This window comes from Cervus canadensis, chromosome 4 (assembly GCF_019320065.1).
Source record: "Cervus canadensis isolate Bull #8, Minnesota chromosome 4, ASM1932006v1, whole genome shotgun sequence".
Lineage (NCBI taxonomy): Eukaryota > Metazoa > Chordata > Mammalia > Artiodactyla > Cervidae > Cervus > Cervus canadensis.
In genome coordinates this window covers 2631879-2652395 of record NC_057389.1, presented here as the reverse complement: position 1 = coordinate 2652395, position 20517 = coordinate 2631879, and the positions used below count along the sequence as shown (strand labels likewise).

At 41.1% G+C, this 20517-nt stretch overlaps 1 protein-coding gene across 1 annotated transcript in view; it reads left to right on the top strand.

The window, feature by feature from the left end:
* Positions 1 to 20517, top strand: part of MAN2A1 (mannosidase alpha class 2A member 1) — a 215115-nt gene that overhangs the window by 78873 nt on the left and 115725 nt on the right. Inside the window, exons 6-8 of the mRNA XM_043464497.1 lie at positions 9049 to 9222; positions 11775 to 11961; positions 15569 to 15746. Coding sequence (XP_043320432.1) covers positions 9049 to 9222; positions 11775 to 11961; positions 15569 to 15746 — 539 coding nt within the window. The remainder of the gene's footprint in view (positions 1 to 9048; positions 9223 to 11774; positions 11962 to 15568; positions 15747 to 20517) is intronic.

Sequence of the window (20517 nt, the reverse complement as noted above, 5' to 3'; positions counted from 1 at the left end):
GTTTTCAAGGTTTATCCACACACACACACAGACACACACACACACACACATACACACACATACACACACACACACACACACACAGTTTGACTGTTCTGGATATTTCACATGAATGGCCTCATACAACGAGGCCTTTTGTGACTAACTTTTTTACTTGGCATAATGTTTTCAAGGTTTATACACACACACACACACACACACATACACACACACACACACACACAGACACACACATACACACACACATACACACACAGAGTTTGACTGTTCTGGACATTTCACATGAATGGAATCATTCAGTGAGGCCTTTTGTGACTAACTTTTTTACTTGGCATAATGTTTCCAAGGTTTATCCATAGCATGTATCAGTCATTTATTCCTTTTTATGACTGAATAATATCCTATTGTATGGATATACCATATTTGTTTATCCACTGTTTTTTCACCTTCAGCTAATGGGCATTTAGATTGTTCTTTTTAGCTACTCTGGGTAATGCTGCTATGCACATTTGTGTAAGTTTTTATGAGGACAAAAGCTTTCATTTTTTTGGATGTATGCCTCGGAGTGGAGTTCAGTGAACACACTTGAGGATATTAATTTCCTTATTGTAGCTGTGACTGGATCTTGTCGTCTCCTCAGTTTTGTTTTCTAAACAGTTTGGAGCAGCTTGTTTTGGACACTGTTTTTACATTTGGTTTTGGGATACTTTTTAAAATAATTTAGTCTTTGGTTGTTAATTTCTGTTTTTATAAGTTTTATTATATAAAACTGATCATTAGAAACTTTAAATTTGAGTTTTTAAGGTTATCTTCTGCCTAAAATATGCGTTTTGAAACTGTTCTCTTACTTCTCTTAAGTTCTAATATTAAATATATTTGAAATGATCCAATTTTATTAATTATGTTATTCATATTGCTCATGTTTTGATTTTAAGTCTATTAGATTTGCCAATACTTAAGTGGTATGTTTTACTCTTTTTAATGATTATTTCCTGCAACTTTTCTTGCTTTTACTTTTATGTATTTTAACAATCTTATTCTTACGTGAAAACACAAAATCTTTCCTGGTTTTATTGACACATGTGCCCTCTTTTTAAATTTTGGATTTTTCTTATACTGCGTTTTCCCTAAAATTTGTCACTTATCCCCTTTTAAAAATATTTACTTATACCAAGAAGAATCCTGGCAGGATACTGGGTTTCCCTCTAAGTCTCTCTGTAGCTTTCATCTCCTTTCATATCAGTTTTTAAAAATTCTCTCTTTTCTCTGTCATGACATCTCAGGGGTTCTTTAATCTGTTGCAGCTAGGTTAAGTTGCTCTATCCTGTGTATCAGGTGATTTTGATTGGAAAAGATCACTGGTGATGATAAAATCTCAGACATCACTGTAACTTTTCATGTTGGTTTTTACTCTTGTTTGTAAGCTTATTCTGCCCTTGTTATTCTGGACAATATGTGAAGAAGTGAAGTCGCTTGGTTGTGTCCGATTCTTTGTGACCCCGTGGACTGTAGCCTGCACCAGGCTCCTCTGTCTATGGGATTCTCCAGGCAAGAATCCTGGAGTGGGTTGCCATTTCCTTCTCCAGGGGATCTTCCCAACCCAGGCATTGAACCCAGGTCTCCCCTTTTGTAGGCAGATGCTTTACCCTCTGAGCCACCAGGGAAGCCCTGGACAATATATACTCCGTTTTTGTTTTTTTTTTTAATTATTTTAATTGAAGGATAATTACTTTACGGTATTGTGGTGGTTTTTGCCATACATCAACCTGAATCGTTTTATAGCTTGCTGCTGCTGCTGCTGCTAAGTCACTTCAGTCGTGTTCGACTCTGTGCAACCCCATAGACGGCAGCCCACTGGGCTCCCCCGTCACTGGGACTCTCCAGGCAAGAACACTGGAGTGGGTTGCCATTTCCTTCTCCAGTGCAGGAAAGTGAAAAGTCAAAGCGAAGTCGCTTAGTCGTGTCTGACTTTGCGACCCCATGGACTGCAGTCTACCAGGCTCCTCCATCCATGGGATTTTCCAGGCAAGAGTACTGGAGTGGGTTGCCATTGCCTTCTCCACATTTTATAGCTTAATTTGATTTAATTTCAAATTTGTAAAGAGTTGCATGCTAGTATTAGGGAAGGACTCCTATTTATACTGAAGAGTTGACTCTCCACATTCACTGGTTCTGCACTGTCGGTCCTTTAATGGACCGGAACCTGGTGGTCTGGAGTCGACGATGAGAAAGAGAGAGAGAGAAAGAGGCTGACATCCCCTGGTTTACGCGGAAAGCCAACAGAGCCCTGTTCTTAGAGCTTACACTGCTGCACGTAGGCACCGGGCGCCCTCTCGAGTGGGTGAAGGCACAGGCGCCTTCTCGAGAGGGGCTTAGACCCCCGGGTAAGAAAGTAAGCTCAGCGGGCCTCCGCGCTCTAAGGAATTAGCCTGAAAGAGAGAGAGAGGGAAAGAAAGAAAGACACGGGGATCCAAGCTCTGATGGAGCAAAGGTGTTTTAATCAACATGGTGTGGGCATATATACTGTCTTACAAGGTAGTTATTCTCAGCAAAGATAAATATGAAAATTCCAGATTTACAAAACATAATGCTATCCCTATCAAAGAGAGAGTTGCAAACAATCACTTTTTACCGTATGGGTCATAAAAAGGAAGAGGGTACTTATCACCGTAATGAGAAATGCCTGGATTCCTGAATAATCAGGAATTAATAAGGGCCAGAGGGTTCCTTACAGATCCAGAACAGCACACAGGAAGCCTCTTGTTAAATGCTTCCTGATACTGCATCTGATGATTCAACCAACCATGAATGTAAAATAATGGAAAAAAAATTTTCTGGTAAGTTCCAAACAGCAAAACTTGAATTTGCCACGCCTGGCAGTTGCTTAAATATTAGGTTGCTGCAAGAGTAATTGTGGTTTCAAACCCTGAATTTTAAATCATTATAACTAGGCTCAAACACATTTTTTTTTTAATCAAAATAGAAACCATTACAATCAACACATTTTTGCCAATGATAAGTTTGTTTATTCCTGTAACATAAAAATGTGTGCTTCGAGATTTGACGAGCTCTTGGAAAGCACTTTCTGTATCCTGCTGGTTATGGAGGTGTTTTCCCTGCTGAGAGTTGTCGTGGTGCTTGATGAAGTGGTAGTCAGTTGGCGACAGGTCAGGTGAATATGGCAGATGAGGCAAAACTTCATAGTCCAATTTGTTCAACTTTTGATGCGTGAATTGTGTGACGTGCGATCAGGCCTTGTTGTGGAGAAGAACTGGGTGCTTTCTGTCGGCCAATGCTGGCTGCAGGCATTGGGGTTCCTGGTGTCTCTCGTGGATTTGCTGAGCATACTTCTCAGAAGTAGCGATTTTGCCGGCATTCAGAGAGCCGTAGTGTGTCAGACCATCAGCAGTTGCACAAACAGTGACCGTGACCCTGTTTTCGATGCAACTTTGGTTTTGGGAAGCGCTCTGGAACTTCTCAGTCCAACCGCTGAGCTGGTCTTCACCGGTTGTCATACTTTTTTTTGCCCATCACAGTCTGATCAAGAAATGGTTTGTTGTGTAGAATGAGAGAAGATGACACTTCAAAATAAAGTTTATTTTTTTTTGATTTGTGGTCAGCTCATGAGTTACCCACTTACTGAGCTTTTTCACCTTCCCAGTTTGCTTCAATGCCAGAGGACCGTAGCATGGTTGGCGCTGAGTTCTCTGGCCCTTCTCGGGTGACTGTAGGAGGGTCAGCTCTGACAGCTGCTCCCAGCCGGTCACGGTCAGCTTCCCACGTCCAGCCGCCGTGTCCTCTGCAGAACTGGTTGAACCACCGCACTGCACGTGGATGAGCGGTCGCTGCCTCAGGTGCATTGTTGAGCTTGTGAGCTGTCTCTGCGGCTTTATGACCCATTTTGAACTTGAACAAGAGTTCAGATTTGCTTTTAGTCTCGCATCATTTAAAATACATATAAAACAAACAAACAAATAAAATACATATAAAACAAACAGCAAGTAATAAGTTATTAGCAAAAACGTAAAGCGAGAAATGCGCATTAAAATAATGTATAACAAACATAACCACGTTTAAGAATGTATGCCAGTATCAAATGGGCAAAGTTCAACAATGCAAAACAGCAATTACTTTTGCACCATCCTAATAGTATTTACATTGTATTTATAACTATTTGCATAGCACTTATATTGTTTTAAATATTATGTGTGATCTGGATGTGATTTAAATCACAAGCATGCCTTGCTTTACTGTGCTGCACAGATGCCAGGTCTGTTATGGCCTGAGGGTTTGTCACAGCCCCTGTTGAGCAAGTTTGCTGGTGTCATTATCCCAGCAGCATTTGTTCACTCCGTGTCTCTGTGTCGCATTTTGGTAATTCTAGCAAATGTTTCAGACTTTTTCATTGTTATTATACTTGTGAGGGTGAGCTGTGATCAGTGATCTTTTACTATTGCAAAAGGAGCCAGACTTGGAGAAGGCTCAGAGGATGGTTAGCAATTTTAGCAATAAAGTTTTACTTTGTTCTGTTTTTCTTCAAGTTTTATTGAGATATGATTGAGGTACTGAATTATTTACGTTTAAGGTATACAGCAAATCATAATTTGACTTACATATGTCATGAAAAGATTATCTCAATAAGTTTAGCGAATGTGTCATCTGATATGGATGGAAAATTAAACAGAAGAAGAGTTTTACTTGTCAGGAGCACCCTTGAGATTCACCTCTCTCCACAGCTTCCATGTGTGACACACGGCAGTGTTCACTGCGTTGATTGTGTTGCACTTACACCCCTGCAAACCTGTGGCAAGGTTGGTCAAAGTGCTGATCCTCTTTCTTGTTTAGCCGCCAAGTCACGTCCGGCTCTTGGAGCCTTACGTACTGTAGCCTGCCAGGCTCCTCCGTCCATGGGATTTCCCAGGCAAGAATACTGGAGTGGGCTGCCATTTCCTCCTCCAGGGCATCTTCCCGACCCAGGGACTGAGCCCGCATCTCCTGCCCTGGCTGGCGAGTTCTTCATCACTGAGCCGCAAGGGAAGCCAACTCACTGGAAGAGCCCTGATTCTGGGGAAGCCTGAAGGCAGAAGGAGAAGGGGCGGCAGAGGGTGAGATGGTTAGATAGCGTCACCAACTCGATGGACATGGGTGTGAGCACAGTCTGGGGGAGAGGGGGGCACAGAGGAGCCTGGCGCACAGCAGTCCCTCGGGTTGCGAAGGATCGGACTTCAGTGGCCCGCAGCGTTACATTCCTGGTGCTTACATATCTTGTACCTGGAGGCTTGCGCCTTTTGACTACCTTCATTCAGTCCCTTCTTCTCCCACTCCCACCTTTGGTAACCCCAGATCTGATCTCTTTTTCTTTGAGTGTGCCGCTTCTGAAGTATAATTTATCTGCAGCGTTATGTTCCTCATATACAACGTTGTGACTCTGTATTTCCATACATTTCAGATATGGGATCACATGACTTACTTTGCAGCTGGAAGTTTGTGCCTCTTAATCTCCTCACCTATTTCTTTCTTCTTGGCAGTCTCCTCCCTTCTGGAAACCACCTGTTTATTCTGTGTATCTGTGACTCTATTTCTGTTTTGTTGTTCATTTGTTTTTTAGTTTCCACATGTAAGTGTAATCATACATTTTTTGTCTTTCTCTATTTCAGAGGGAAAATGGCCTCAAGCCTGATAAATGTTGTCAAAAATGACATGATTTCGTTCTTTTATATGCCTGAATAGGGTTCTATTGTATATTTGTGTGTATGCATACCTATGTGTACGTGTCTATGCGTACATGTGTGGGTATGTATATGTACCCACTGACCCACTTATGGACACTTAGGTTGCTTTGGTATCTTGGCTACTGTAAATAATGCTGCTGTGAATGTGGGGGTCCATGCATCTTTTCAAATTAGTGTTTTTGTTTTCTTTAGATTAACTCCCAGGTGTGGAATTGCAGGTCATATGGTAGTTCTCTTTTTAATTTTTCCAGAATTTTCTGTACTGTTTACTACAGTGACTGTACCAACTTACATTCCCACCAGCAGTGCAGGGGTTCTCTATTCTCTGCATATAGTTTCTTTTATCTGAAGTATGTACAGTTTTTTAGACATAATGCTCTTGTACACTTAAGAGACTATGTAAACATAACTTTTATATGTACTGGGTAACATTTTATTGCGATACTCTCTTTATTGCAGTGGTCTGGAAGTAAATCCTCAATATCTCTGAGGTATGCCTATATGCAATAGGATGTGTGTAGGTTATATGCAGATATACCATTTTATATAAGGAACTTGACATCCAAGGATTTTGGTTTCTTTAGGAGTCCTGGAACCAATCTCTCTTGGATACCAAGGGATGACTAGTTAGATTCACATGTGTGTTTTTTTTGAACCATTTGACAGTAAGTGGGAGACATCTTGTCCCTTCATGTCTCAGTATTTCATAGTGTTATTTCCTAAGAAACAGAGATGGTTTCTAAGATAAGCAGAAGATAGTTTTCAAATCAGGAGTGTTAATAATGATACCACAATCTAGTTCACAGTATATTCAAATCTTGTCAATTGTCTTAGTAATATTCTTCAATAAAAGCTGCTGTTTATTCCTTTCCCAGACCAGGATCATGTATTACCTCTAGTTGTCACGTCTTTTTGTCTCCTTAACCTGGAACACTCCCTCAGCCTTTCTCTGGATTTCTTAACCTTGATATTTTTGAGGAGGTCAGACGTCTGTTGTAAAACATCTCTCAGTTTGAGTTTTTTCCCTTATCGTTAGCTTCAGGTCATTTATCTGTCTGATCCGTGTACGTAGTATAACCAAGTCTACTGACTTTCCTAGAATATCACCGCGGTCGTTTTCTGTGGGCCCAGTGCGTCCTATCGGAAAGCGCGCCATCTCTCTGTTCCCGCGTCGGTGCTGCCGTCTGTGACCAGTCACGCCTTAGGCTTCTTCCCTGTGCTTTACACCCCCCTTTGTGGGGGACACACTGAGAATAGGCAGAATTCCTCATCAAACGTCAGTATCTTAGTTTTAGGGTCTGTGGATGACTCTCTAACTCCACCATTCCTTCTGTAACTATTAGTTTTGTTGTTGTTTAGTCGCTACGTCTGACCCTTTTGTGACCCCAGGGACTGTAGCCCACCAGGCTCCTCTGTCCATGGGGTTTCCCAGGCAGGACACTGGAGAGGGTTGCCATTTCCTTCTCCAGGGATCTTCCCGACCCGGGGATCGAACCCACATCTCTTGCATTAGCAGGCGATTCTTTACTGCTGAGCCGGGGAAGACCTAATTATTTGTTAGCATTTTACTAAAAGGAAGAGCTTTCTTTTTTATTTCTTATTTGTGAGCTTGTGGGTTTTATTTTATTCAGTGGGTTCTAGTCCAGTTACTACTATTCTTTATCTGCTGCCCCAGTTGTCCCACATCTTGGCCAATGGAAGCCCTTCAAGCTATCTCCTGGTTTATTTTTTATGATTAATGTGTGTTCCATGACTCTTTGGCTATTTCTTTACTTTATGCCCCAAAGAAATCTTGTTCTAGGGTTATCTCTGCTACTTTCCCAGTCTCCCAGCTTGAAATTAAGCTGTGTCTTTGAGGTTATTTTTATAGGGGCATTAGCATTTAGAGGTCAAAATCTATGGAAGCAAAGTTCTGCTAATTGATACTGAGTATTACTGCATCTTAGGCCTTCCTAGTTGCTGGAGCTAGGAGATGTGGATATAGTATATATGTATAGTTTGTTTAAATGTATATATATGTTTGTGTGTTTATTTGTATATTTATTCATAAGTTAGTATTACTATCTCCTGTTTCAATTCAGTATTATAGGGTCCATTCTACTCTCAGATTTACAGGAACTATTTTGTAGTTCCTTCTCTCAAAATATAAAACCTGGCTACTTTAAGCTAATTAATTTGCTCAGTCTTGGAATTCATGAAAGTTTCAGAATTGCTAAACCTATGCCACCACAAAAACCCCAAAATTACTAAATAGGTTCAAGATTTCTGTATAATTTTTGGAGGTAAATCACATGTGTGAAATGGGCAAACTTCGTGTGGCAGCTTCTTTGAGTTTCGACGTATGCTTGGTTCTCTGACAGCGCGGCTTTTCCTTCTCGGTCGCCTCTGCTGGCTACACCTGCAGTGTCTGCAGCTTCCTCTCTGCTTTCTCTCCTGTTGCTCTGTGTGAACGCCTTGTGTGGTCATCTCTACAGCTATAAAGCTATAGTCAGGATCAAGATTAACTCATGTGTGTAATCCTAGGGCCTTTCCAAGCCTTCGGTACATGGAAAGTGCTAAGTAGGTGTTTGAGTGAAAAAAATGCGCAGTTAGATTACTTATATCTGTGTCTAGGTAGCATATAGAAGCCTTCTTTGAGAATCCTGAATAAATAAAATATTTGCAAACTCCCCAGTGAATAATCTTATTTCATTAATTCTAACCTGTGCATTTATTATGTTGATTTTTAATAGGTTATCCTCTGTGAAATTGAGGTATATTTTTAGTCCTTTACCAGAATTGGTGTGTCTTAAGAAAGTCTTATAACAGCACAGTTATTTTGGCCAGTTCTGCCACTGTGTTCTGTGATGATTGGCACTGTTGTACAGTATGAAAGAGAGCCTAAAACCCCTTAGCGCTGGCATTGGAGAGGACAAGTTGCCGTGGCTCAGGTTGGTTTTGTGTGTGCTGTGAGAGCAGGCTGCAGGATTCTCCAGCCCCACAGAAGGCAGGACTGTCGGCCCCTGGGGTGCGCTGCCTTGGGCCTGTGTGTTTCTCTGGCTCCGCTGACTGCAGCAGCTTTCTAGCCTCTGTCAGATGACAGAGCGCCCGCGTTGGCTCCGGCCGGCTCCCTTCCAGTGTGGGTCCCCGCCTGGGAGGACCGCCTGGGCAGAACCCTCCGCTCAGGCGGTCTTGCAGGGAGTCTCACGGGGGTGGTCTGGGCCGCGCTTTATCTTGGAATCCAGGAGACCAGGGAGCTCGGGTGGGTCTGAATGTGTTGTGACTTCTTTTTCATTTATCAATTTAAAAAAATGACACTTATTTTCTTTATTGACAGGAGTGAAACCTCGGTCTGGTTGGGCTATCGATCCATTTGGACATTCACCAACGATGGCTTATCTTCTAAAACGTGCTGGATTTTCTCACATGCTTATTCAGAGAGTTCATTATGCAGTTAAAAAACATTTTGCATTGCATAAAACACTGGAGTTTTTTTGGAGACAAAATTGGGGTATGTAGGGTTAGATGAAAATGGAAGATCTTACTTGACCTAGATATTATTTCACAGGGGTTATGACCTCTTCCTGTTACAGGTTTTATTCAACTTGTCAGTCTTGAGAATCAGATTGCCTAAAGATATACATAATTATTTTTTCAATGTAATTGTGTCAGGAGTCTTTTAAGCATTGGTAAAAATATTTATCTATAGAACATGGTAGATTGTTTCATTTGATTCTATTTTAAAATGTACCCATTTTACCACAAAGTTGATTGCATTAGAACTGATGTTTACTTAGTCGCTAAGTCGTGTCGGACGTTTTTGCGACCCCGTGGGCTGTAGCCTTTTGGACTCCTCTGTCCATAGAATTTTCCAGGCAAGAGTCCTGGAGTGCATAGCCCTTTCCTTCCCCAGGGGATCTTCCTGACCTGGGGCTCGAACCCACGGCTCTGCTGCGTCCCCTGCGTGGCAGGCTGATCCTTTACCACTGAGTCACTGGGGAGTCCCCTTTAGAACTGATGTCCAGTCATGCGTTCTGCCAGAGTTTCTCCCCTCTGCCCCTCCTGTCTGTGTGTCTGGCTAGAACTGCCTTTGAAAACCTGCATCTTGCCCTCCTGGAACAGCTGTCCTCTGTCCTGCGCCACTTGATTTCCCCAGGGGACCCACGGATGTGCTTCTCTAGCTCTGTCCTGGAGGAGGGGTGACAGGATTCAGACCTCCTGAGGGGCCTCTGCCTTTCCCAGCCCCAGGCAATTCAGAACACCTTGTCTGCTTACGTATTTTTATTTATTGAGTCCTTATGACACGCATTGTGTTACATGCTTTATGTTCACTCTGTCATTGAACCTTTGTAATCATCGTTAAGTTGGATTCTATTATTATAGGACCTTTTAAATGGTGAAAAAGTGGAGGCCATTTGCCAAAAATGAGAGGCCATTTGCTAAAAATCATACAGGTAATAGGTACAAAGCCTAGATTTAAACCCAGTTCTGGGCTCTTCCAAAGCCTGGGCCCCCTAACCTATAGCATCTGCTGCCAACTGTATCAAGTTGTCAGTAAAATTTCATCTGAAGAAAGGGCTCATTATGAAAACTGTTCCGCCATTACTGCATGACGTCGTACTTGCTTCTCTGTGTGTTCTCGACCCTCATTAAGTGCTTCAGTAGCATCGTTTGTAAATGTAGACGGTATCTTTCTTGTGTGCACTGTTATTGTTTCAAAAGGAAACACATTAACTGCCTGACTTATCCTGGAAAACAGGAGCTTGTGGGGGATTGCATCCTATATAATTTTACCAGATGCTTAGTAGCATATTAATTTTTTTAGAAAAAGGATTATTTATTTGAGGAAGCCCTACTTAAACTATTGCTTATAAATATCAGTTGGCATAAAATTAATACTTTTATGTACTTAATACTATGCTAAGAAGAAATACAGAAAACATCCTTGCCTGTAAAATTATAGTCTAATTTGATAAAAGACTAACACCACCAAATGCAGCAGATAAACTGAAATGTGTAAATGAGCTGCTAAATAGTATGGTGGACCTACCCAGTGTATTTGGACATGTTGCTTGAAAATGATGTTTTGGAATTAAGGTGAGCTTCTTTGTTTGTTCTGGTTGTTAGTGAAGCAGTTGTTTTCAAATTTTTAAAATGTATGTGGTGCTTGTTTGTTTTTTCTTGTTGTCTGTCTGTCTGATAAAAGCAGTACATTGCTGAGAACTGGAGAGCTGCATGTAGAGAGGAAGAGGTATTTACAGGTCAGAATTAAAAAAAAAAATACCCACTTTCAACTCTTGTTAAAGCCCTCCAGTCTTACTTTGTGGGAGGCTTCTGACCTCTCGAGGGCAGTGATGTCAACACATACTGGCATTGAGGTTTCAGTTAAAAACAATTCTGTGTTGGGAACCAGTACTCGTTTTCTGTATCTTTTTTGTTTGCTTTGATTCTTCTCTTTGCTTTTGAAAATTATTTTTACTTTTCCTCTGCCTCCAAGGAGAACAGTCAAACTGGCCCTTCATTGGTAAGGGGCCCTCTACAGACTCTCCTGAGTGCACTCATTTCTCATTACTGTGAGAGAGTATTTCCCCAGTATTTTCACAAGCCCTTCCCTCTCCATCTCTTATTCTCCCAGTTCCCTGTTTTACTGCCTTCTTGTCTTCTTCACACCTGGACTCTGCAGCTAATGGTCCCTCTCAGAGTCCCTGTTCCCCGAGGTAGACGCAGATGTGGCAAGCGCTGGTAGCCAGGGGTGGCTGTAACTTTGGATGAGCTGGTTGTAACTTCTCATTTATATCCTTCCAGGTCAGCAGATGCTGCTTTAGGATGGGGCGTTACTGTTTCAGTTAAGTTTAGACAGAAGATGCAGGTAGAAACTGAGCTACCTTCTGGCCTCTCATCCTTCTGGCCGGTGGGCATTGATGCTGCTGGGGTGTGTGTACCAGTAGAGGGGTTTGTTGCTTTAGGATGGAGCTTGCCCTGTATATGTGTAAAGCACTGGTGTTTTGAAAGTTTGGGGATGACATCTGTAAATTTACACAGGTCTATTGCTCTTTGTTGTAGATCTGGGATCAGTCACAGATATTTTTTGCCATATGATGCCCTTCTACAGTTACGACATCCCCCACACTTGTGGACCTGATCCTAAAATATGCTGCCAGTTTGATTTCAAACGGCTTCCTGGAGGCAGATATGGTTGTCCCTGGGGAGTCCCTCCAGAAACAATATATCCTGGAAATCTCCAGAACAGGTATGAAAATATGCATTTTATAAGTCAGCATCTTGAACAAGTAAGCATTAGTGGCTTGTTGCTGAAGAGTTGCATAAATGGGCTCTGGTAGCCAATATTATCCTTACTCAAGGCATTCATTCAAACGAGATTTAAAGCAGCTGAAAAATGCCAGAGCCTTGCCTGTTTGTCTTCTGTGTTATAACTTAATGGAAAGTGAACAATAGTAGATCAGTGTACGGTGGGTAACCTATTATACACTGTTATTATGATCTTCTTTGCTTTTATTATAAAAGCTTCCTACTGTGTTTGATTGATTTCATATACTTTTGTTGATAATAAAACTTATGGTCTCTATGGTATAAATTGGTAAGAAAAGCAACCCAATTGCAAAAACACATTTATTGAAATGGATCACATAAAGAGTGTAATTATCTGTTCCCTTAATAACAATTTCAGTAATAGTGAATGCTGCCCAGCTCTGATGAATACATGTCTTTGCATTTTTCTGACATTTTTGACTTACTGGAAACTTTAATTAGGAATATTTATTCTTAAAAATTGTTAATTAAAAATCAGGAAACAAATTACTTGTTTTTTCTTAGAAGAAAACTGTCCTAAAGATGGAAGCACCTCATTAAACCGAGCTACCTATACTTCTAATTCTGGTGCTTTTAAAAGTGTAATTTCTTCACTGTAAAATTAATGGTATGTAATACACTAAAATAAAACACTGTGTTATTATATAAGCCACTCAACTCTGCTAGAAAAATAATATAGGCTTTTAAATAAAGTAAGATTGTTGCTCTGTGCTCAGTAAAATCTATTTTTAAAAAAGTGTGTGTGAGGATGAAGATATGATTTGGGTCTCCTTGCACTGAGTGAGTCCTTGTGGCCATAAAGGAAATATTCCAGTGTGAACCTCTCACTGTGGCAGACATAGAAGTATCTTAGCATGGCAGTCTTCTTAAAGCCGTAAGAGGATAATCCAGCACATTATGTAGCAGAGGGGTGCTGGTGGGTTGTCAGGGTGGGGGATCCCTGCCTGCCTTCTCGGGAGAACGGCTGTTTGCCGCTGAGTGGGGTTTACACGCCTCCTCTTACTCCAGTGGTCAGGGGCACCAGGAGGCTTCTTGCAGGCTCGCTCGGGGAATCCCCGCGAGGCCCCACGTGTCCTGTTTCGGGCGCTGCTGAGAGTGCCCGAGAGCCGCTCTGTGCAATCCCTTGATGGCCGTGGAGCCCTTCAAAGACGCCAACACCCCTCCCCCACCCCACTCAAAACACACCGTGTTCAGTCAGTCCCAGTGATTCTGAAAGGGCGTCCAGGCACCAGGGACACAGAGATGAGTGAATCTATATAATGCTTACATAGATTGTTTGTTTGTTTAGCTTGTAAGTCTTGAAGTCTTAGCTCTGCTGGTTGTTTCCCATGCAGATGTCACCCTCCTTGTGATGCTCAGAGATCAAACACGGGCGTTCCAGCGTAATGGCGCTGGGTTTTTTAATGCCTTAAAGAAAACGATTTTTAACCATAATGTGCAGGTGATGCATTCAGTATGTTTAGCTTATCAGGTTTCTCTACTTTGAGGGCAGAGAAGCTCCATTCTCTATCCAGTTTGGTCTTAGCTCTAGTACCACAATTTGGGCTTCCCTGGTGGCTCAGATGGTGGTGAATCTGCCTGCAGTGCAGGAGACTGGAGCTCAGTCCCGGGTCGGGAAGATCCCCTGGAGGGGGGCATGGCCAACTGCTCCAGTGTTCTTGCCTGGAGAATTCCGTGGACAGAGGAGCCTGGGGGCTCTAGTGCATGGGGTCAGGAAGAGCTGGACACGGCTGAGCAACTGGTGGCTCACTCTCTGTGTATTTTAGGTAGGGTAATGATTTGCATGTCAGGTGATTTGGTGTTTGTTCCAGTCAAGTTGCCCTTTCTCACCTGGCAGAGTAAGCGCAGAGTGAGTTGCAGCGGCGTGTCTTTGCCTGGGATGCTGGTCAGTGCGTCTGTCACCAGGTCGTCGTGTGCAGCGAGTGTCCACCCCCAGCGGGTTGGCACCGTGGTCCCCTGGCCTTCCCCGCGCTGACACTTTCTGAGCAGAGCATGCGAGCGGGATGGCTGCTCTGTAGAAAGGCGCTTCGCTGGAGTCTGTGCTTGCCTTCCTCCTCTGTGTCTCACACACAGACACGCAAAGCGTGCTGTGTCTAGTCGTAAGCCTTGGGGATGCGTTTTTGTGCTGCTTGCCTGGAGGATCTAGCTCGATGCTCATTTATACTTTATCTTATATCTGTGATTTATGTACATATTTTTCCTCTTATTTCTTTAGGTCTTATACATCTTCCTGTGTGATTAATCTCATTGTATGTGTGCCTTTTAATTATAAGTAATAATTTAAAATTGTTTTTTTGAAAATATGGACTATTAGTAAATTACTAGTAAAAATTAAGTTCTATATTGAATGGTTATCTCAGGAAACTTAAGTATTATATGTTATGTAAGAATATTATGGTTGTATTGTACTCACCAACTTATTAAACTTTTGCTAATTTAATATTTGAAGAACAATTTCAGAGACCATCAATATAAAAAGAGCATATGAGATTCTAAATTTAGTTCAATGTTTTTTCATAGTTTGTGTAAAATGCCTCTTTCCATCGTTGATGTTCTTTGAGACTTCTTCATAAATTTTTATATCATGAATTAGAATCTACTTCTGGATAATCCTTGAAGTGAAAATTGGAATACTGAGTAAAAAAGCATATTTGTCATCTATCACTGTTTTTTTAAGCTCTGGCACTAGAAATATGGAGAACTCCTCAGGGTTCATCTGCTTGTTTAATTTCACTTTCAGAAGCTCTTCCTCTTACTTTGTGTTCCCAGACTTTCTCAAACGGGGCCCCAATTCAGTGTCTCCCAGAAGGTTTTCTACAGAGTATAAGTAAATGAAATATAGAAGCTTATGAGCACATTGTGTTTAGCTGTCCTTCTGAGTCATGGGTTAGGGCCCAGAGAGATAGAAACCAAAATAGCTCATGAAATTCCTTAGCTGTATCTGTTGATCAGTATGAAGGACATTGTAACAGATACTCAGATTATTGATGGAAGATGTTGACTGAGTTGGTTTTCTTCCTTTAGAAAAGGAAATATGGTTCTATAATTGATTTCATTCAAAATAACTATGTTTAATTAGGCAATTTTATTTATTTTTTTAATTAGGCAATTTTAGATTAAGTTAGAGAAAGGGACATTAAGTCAAAGCAAGCTTCAGAGTTCATGTAGATGAGAATTCTGCCTTCGTGGAGTAAACTGTTCTATGGCGCAGGCTGTCTGGAGGTCAGTCTCTGTGGCTGACCTTTGGGAGGGCGCTGATGCCGTCAGCCCTTGTGTGCCAGAGCCGTCATGTGACTTTATTTCCCTAAGGATATTCCATTGAAAAGCTATGGGGTTTTTCCCTCTGAAAAGAATTTATGAATATTTTAAAGGGATAATAAAAATGAGTATAGTAGTTTAAAAAAATCTGCCTCGTAAATCATGCTAAGCTAGGACACAGGCAGAGCGTACGGTACTTTATTTTTCTATAGCACACTTTGTGATGAGTGGCCCCACTGTTGTTAGTAGCACTCCTCTTCCTGTTGCAGGGCCGAGATGCTTCTGGACCAGTATCGAAAGAAGTCAAAGCTTTTCCGTACCACAGTTGTCCTGGCCCCGCTGGGAGATGATTTCCGCTACACTGAACGCACCGAATGGGATCATCAGTTCAAGAATTACCAGCTGCTTTTTGATTATATGAATTCTCATTCTCAGTATAATGTTAAGGTAATGAGAACATACTTTATCATGATGCTGTGTTTGAAGGTGAACCTTCATTATTAACACAACAGCCTTTGTTTCTTTGTCCCGCATCCTACTATTTCCTAGAGTATGTAGTTCTTCTGTAAAAGTGTAATTCCTGAAGGGGAACATTATCTTACATTACAGTTCCATTTCTAAGCTTATCCCTTTCTTACCACCCATTGAGGATTAAAGAGGCATTGCTTTATGTGGCTGAAAACCCGCCCCTACCAGGTTGTGATGTTCATTCCCCAGTGATGTCCTGCCTCCCTCCTAGCGCTGAAAGCTCGCCGTCTCTCTCAGTTGCTGCCCGTGATTTAGTGGTGTGACTGGCAGATGCAGGCGCGCGTGTCAAGAATTGTGCAAACAAACGTCTTGTATCCACAGACTGCACTCGCATTTTTCTTAGATGAGAAGTCTTCTAAAATTAATCATTCATCTGTCATTCTTGCTCTTTTTCTCCCCCTCTGGAAAATTTAAAATGCACCCTAAAATTTTGAGAATAGCATAAATTCCTCCCCCAACCCCCCACTGCTTCCCAATACCCATGTCTCGGCTACAGCATTCAAGGTCTTGCATCAGTTCAAGGTCATGCATCGGGTCAAGGTCATGCATCGGGTCAAGGTCAGCCTTGTTTCCGCTGTGTGCCAGTCATCTCACTCCTCTGGAATTTTGGAGCAAATCTCAGAGGGCGTGTGTTTTTGTCCATAACCATTTCATTATGTATCTGAATGATAAGGACATTGTGGAAAAATAATGATCACAATACCATTATCACATCTAAAAGATTAACGGTAATATCATATATCCAGACACATTCCAATTTTACTCACCTCATAAGTGTTTTAACAGACGGGTTGCATGAGTGAGGCCTTGAGCAAGAGCCATGTACTGGACCCCATATGAGAAAGCTAATTATCCAACAAGTGTGTTCTGTTCACAGACAGAACTTTTAGACAGTAAAAATACTGTGAAAATACAATAGAGAGGAAGTGGTATTAACTGTGGAAAATAAATTCAAGCTTATTAGGGAAAATTACATAATACTGAATAGATGAATAAGCTTAAATAAAATATCACGGTGATTCAAGATACTTAAAACTGAATTTCAACCATGATATAAACTTTAAGTATTGAATCTGTATTTAAATCATCTCTGTACTTTCCTCCAAGAGAAAGTGCATATAGGGACAGTTGATTAGAGGAGTGTGTGTATATATCTCTAAATACACCTTCTTGGGGAATAGTTTTGAGGTCTGCAGAAGGATCCACTGCATGACTCTGAAGAATTTAATCCTGTCTTTAGTATTTCACCTGTTTCCTCCTTTGCCCACTAGAAGAATCTTTAAAGTAATTTGAAAATTAATGTATCATGTACATAGGAGTGCACAGACCATTAAGTATGCAGAGAATATTTTCAAGTTTTAAAACACCCATGTAATATTGAAAAGGAGATATATATATATATGTATAACTGAGTCACTGTGTTGTATAGCAGAGATTGGCATAACATTGTAAACCAAATATACTTCATTTGAAAGAAAAAAACAAACAAACACTATCCAATATGTAGGACGTCTCTAGACTGCCAAGTCGTTACCAATTCCTACAAGAGGAACCATCACTTTCATTTCTATTTTTTAATTTAAATTCATTTATTTTCTAATTGGAGGATAGTTGCTTTACAGTTTCATGTTGGTCTCTGCCGCCTATCAGCATGGGTCAGCCCTGGCTGTGTGTCTGTCCCCTTCTTGCTGAGCCCCTCTCCTCCCTCCCACCCCGTCCCACTCTTCTCGGTTGTGTCTTCGTGATTGGTGTTGCCTGTTTTTGAATTTTATGAGAAGGGAATCTTAAATATGTGTTATTTTGTGTCTCATTTTTTTTTTATTTTGCTGCACATGATGTTTTTGAAATTGATCTACGGTTATGTGTTACATGTAACATGTATCATGTAATATTGGTGAACATACCACCGTTTATCCATTCTGTTGCTGATGGACACTGGGGTTGCTTTCCGCTTTGGTTTATTACAGGTGACACTGCGTTGGCCGTTTGTGCAGTGTGTGTGTATGAGTTTATAGGGGTATAAAATGGATGGAGGTTCGGGGTTATTGGGTATGCACAGGTTGAGCTTCAGTAGATCTTGTCAAATAAAATTCCAAAGTAGATCCACTGGATATCGCACCCAGTGACAGTGTCAATTGCTGCACCTCCTTGCTCAGACTCTGTTATCAGAACTGTTTTTTTCCTTTTATGATGGATGTGATGGTTTTATTTTGTATTTCCAGTAGTTAATGAGATTGAGTCTCTTTTCATAAGTTTATTGCCATTTGGGTATCCTCTTTTGAGCAGTGCTAACTCTTTTGATGATTATTTTATTAAATTGGGTCATCTGTCTTTTTCCTAACCATTTATATTTCTCTTCTGTATTTTGGATTGAGTCTTCTTTCAGATAAAAGTTATGCAAATGTTATCTCCCACTGTGTAGCCTGTGTTTTCTCTCTCTTAGTCCTATCTTTTGATGAACAGAAATTCTTAATTTTAATTGAATCTTACAGTTAGTGCTTGTTATGTTTGCTTAAGAAGCTTTTGTTTACCCATGGTCACGAGAATCTCTTTCTTAGGAAGCTGTACTCTGGAAGTGCTATTGTTCTGCCTTCAGCATTTAGGTCTGTAGTATGTCTGGAATCAGTTAGTTCAGTTCAGTTGCTCAGTCGCGTCGGACTCTTTGCGACCCCATGGACTGCAGCACGCCAGGCCTCCCTGTCCATCACCACCTCCCAGAGCTCATTCAAACTCCTGTCCACTGAGTCAGTGATGCCATTCAACCATCTCATCCTCTGTCGTCCCCTTCTCCTCTCACCTTCAATCTTTCCCAGCATCAGGGTCTTTTCCAATGAGTCAACTCTTCACATCAGGTGGCCAAAGTATTGGAATTTCAGCTTCAGCATCAGTCCTTCCAATGAACACCCAGGACTGACTTCCTTTAGGATGGACTGGTTGGATCTCCTCGAAGTCCAAGGGACTCTCAAGAGTCTTCTCCAACACCACAGTTCAAAAGCATCAATGCTTCGGCACTCAGCTTTCTTTATAGTCCAACTCTCACATCCATACATGACTACTGGAAAAACCACAGCCTTGACTAGATGGACCTTTGTTGGCAAAGTAAAGTCTCTGGTTTTTAATAATGTTTGGAATAGATTGTTGTATATTGTCTGAGGGGAGGGATCAAGATACTTTTTGCCCATGTGAATATCAAGCACCATTTATTGAAAAGACCATAGTTTTCCCATTTTTATGCAGTGTCATCTTTATTATTACTCATGAGTGGAGATGAATTTATGTGTGGGTCTGTGTCTAGATTTTCTATTCACTTTTGTCTATTTGACTAGTTGCATACTTTCAGCTTTAGGATAGATCTTACTGTCTGATAATGAGTCTTCTAGTTTTGTTCTTCTCAATATTGCATTGGTTATTCTTCAGCACTCTGCCTTCTTTATGGTCCAACTCTCACATCCATACATTGACTGTTGGAAAAACCCTACTTCTGAGTATATGGACCTTGGTCAGCAGAGTGTTATCTCTGCTTTTTGATATTCTGTCTAGGTTTGTAATAGTTTTTCTTCCAAGGAGCAAGCGTCTTTTAATTTCATGGCTTCAGTCACTGTCTGCCATGACTTTGGAGCCCATGAAAATAAAGTCTTTTACTGTTTCCATTTTTTCCTCTTCTGTTTGCCTTGAAGATGGGACTGGATGCCATGACCTTCATTGTTTGAATGTTGAGTTTTAAGGCAGCTTTTTCACTCTCTCTCACCTTCGTCAAGAGGCTCTTTAGTGCTCTTCACTTTCTGCTGTAAGGGTGGTGTCATTGGCATATCTGAGGTTATTGATTTCCTTTATTTCAAGAATTTTTGTCCTTCAGATCCTGGCTGCTTTGAGGGCCCTCAGATATCTTCAGACATTTTTTTCTCTGTATTAAAACTTGTTTGTCTAGTTGTATCTGTTCTCTGTGAGATGTTTAAAGTTGCTTAATCAAGCTGGAAGTGTAACCTCATTTTCTTCTACTGAAAGGACAAACAAAAATAAGCCATTAGATTTAGCTGACTGAGAAACTGGCCTTGGGCGGGCTCAGCCGGCCGGCTCGCCGTCGGTCACGGCTTGTTCACCAGTCTGTGTAACCTTCCCTTTTACGTTGTCCTGGTGGAGGAGTTTAATATTATGTAAGGTTAAGGTGATGTTTAAGATTATTTGTTGCCTTTTAGTGTAAAACATTTAAATATTTTTGTTTGGTTATTTTTTTGGTATCCCAAATACTTTATTTGAGCTACCAAGAGACTATAGAAAAATTTACTTTAAATAATTTTTTTTTGAAACTACTTTAGCATTCATAGAGGATTATATTTCAGTCCTTTAAGTTTGTGAGAAAGCTCATCAGGTCACTTACATCAACTTTGCTCTGGGATGTTGCCAAGAAGAAAATATTTTCATTCTGGGTAGTACCAAAAATTAACGGAAATATTTTAAAAAGGGTGTACTTGTTTTTGATATTAACTTTCTAGCACGTCACAGATCTCTAAAATTTGAAACTGAAAGTGATTTTTGTTATCTGATAGTAATCCCTTATTATATAGATGACGAAGTGAAAGTGAAAGGCGCTGTTGTGTCTGACTCTTTGTGACCCCATGGACTGTACAATCCACAGAATTCTCCAGGCCAGGATACTGGAGTGGGGAACCTTTCCCTCCTCCAGGGGGTC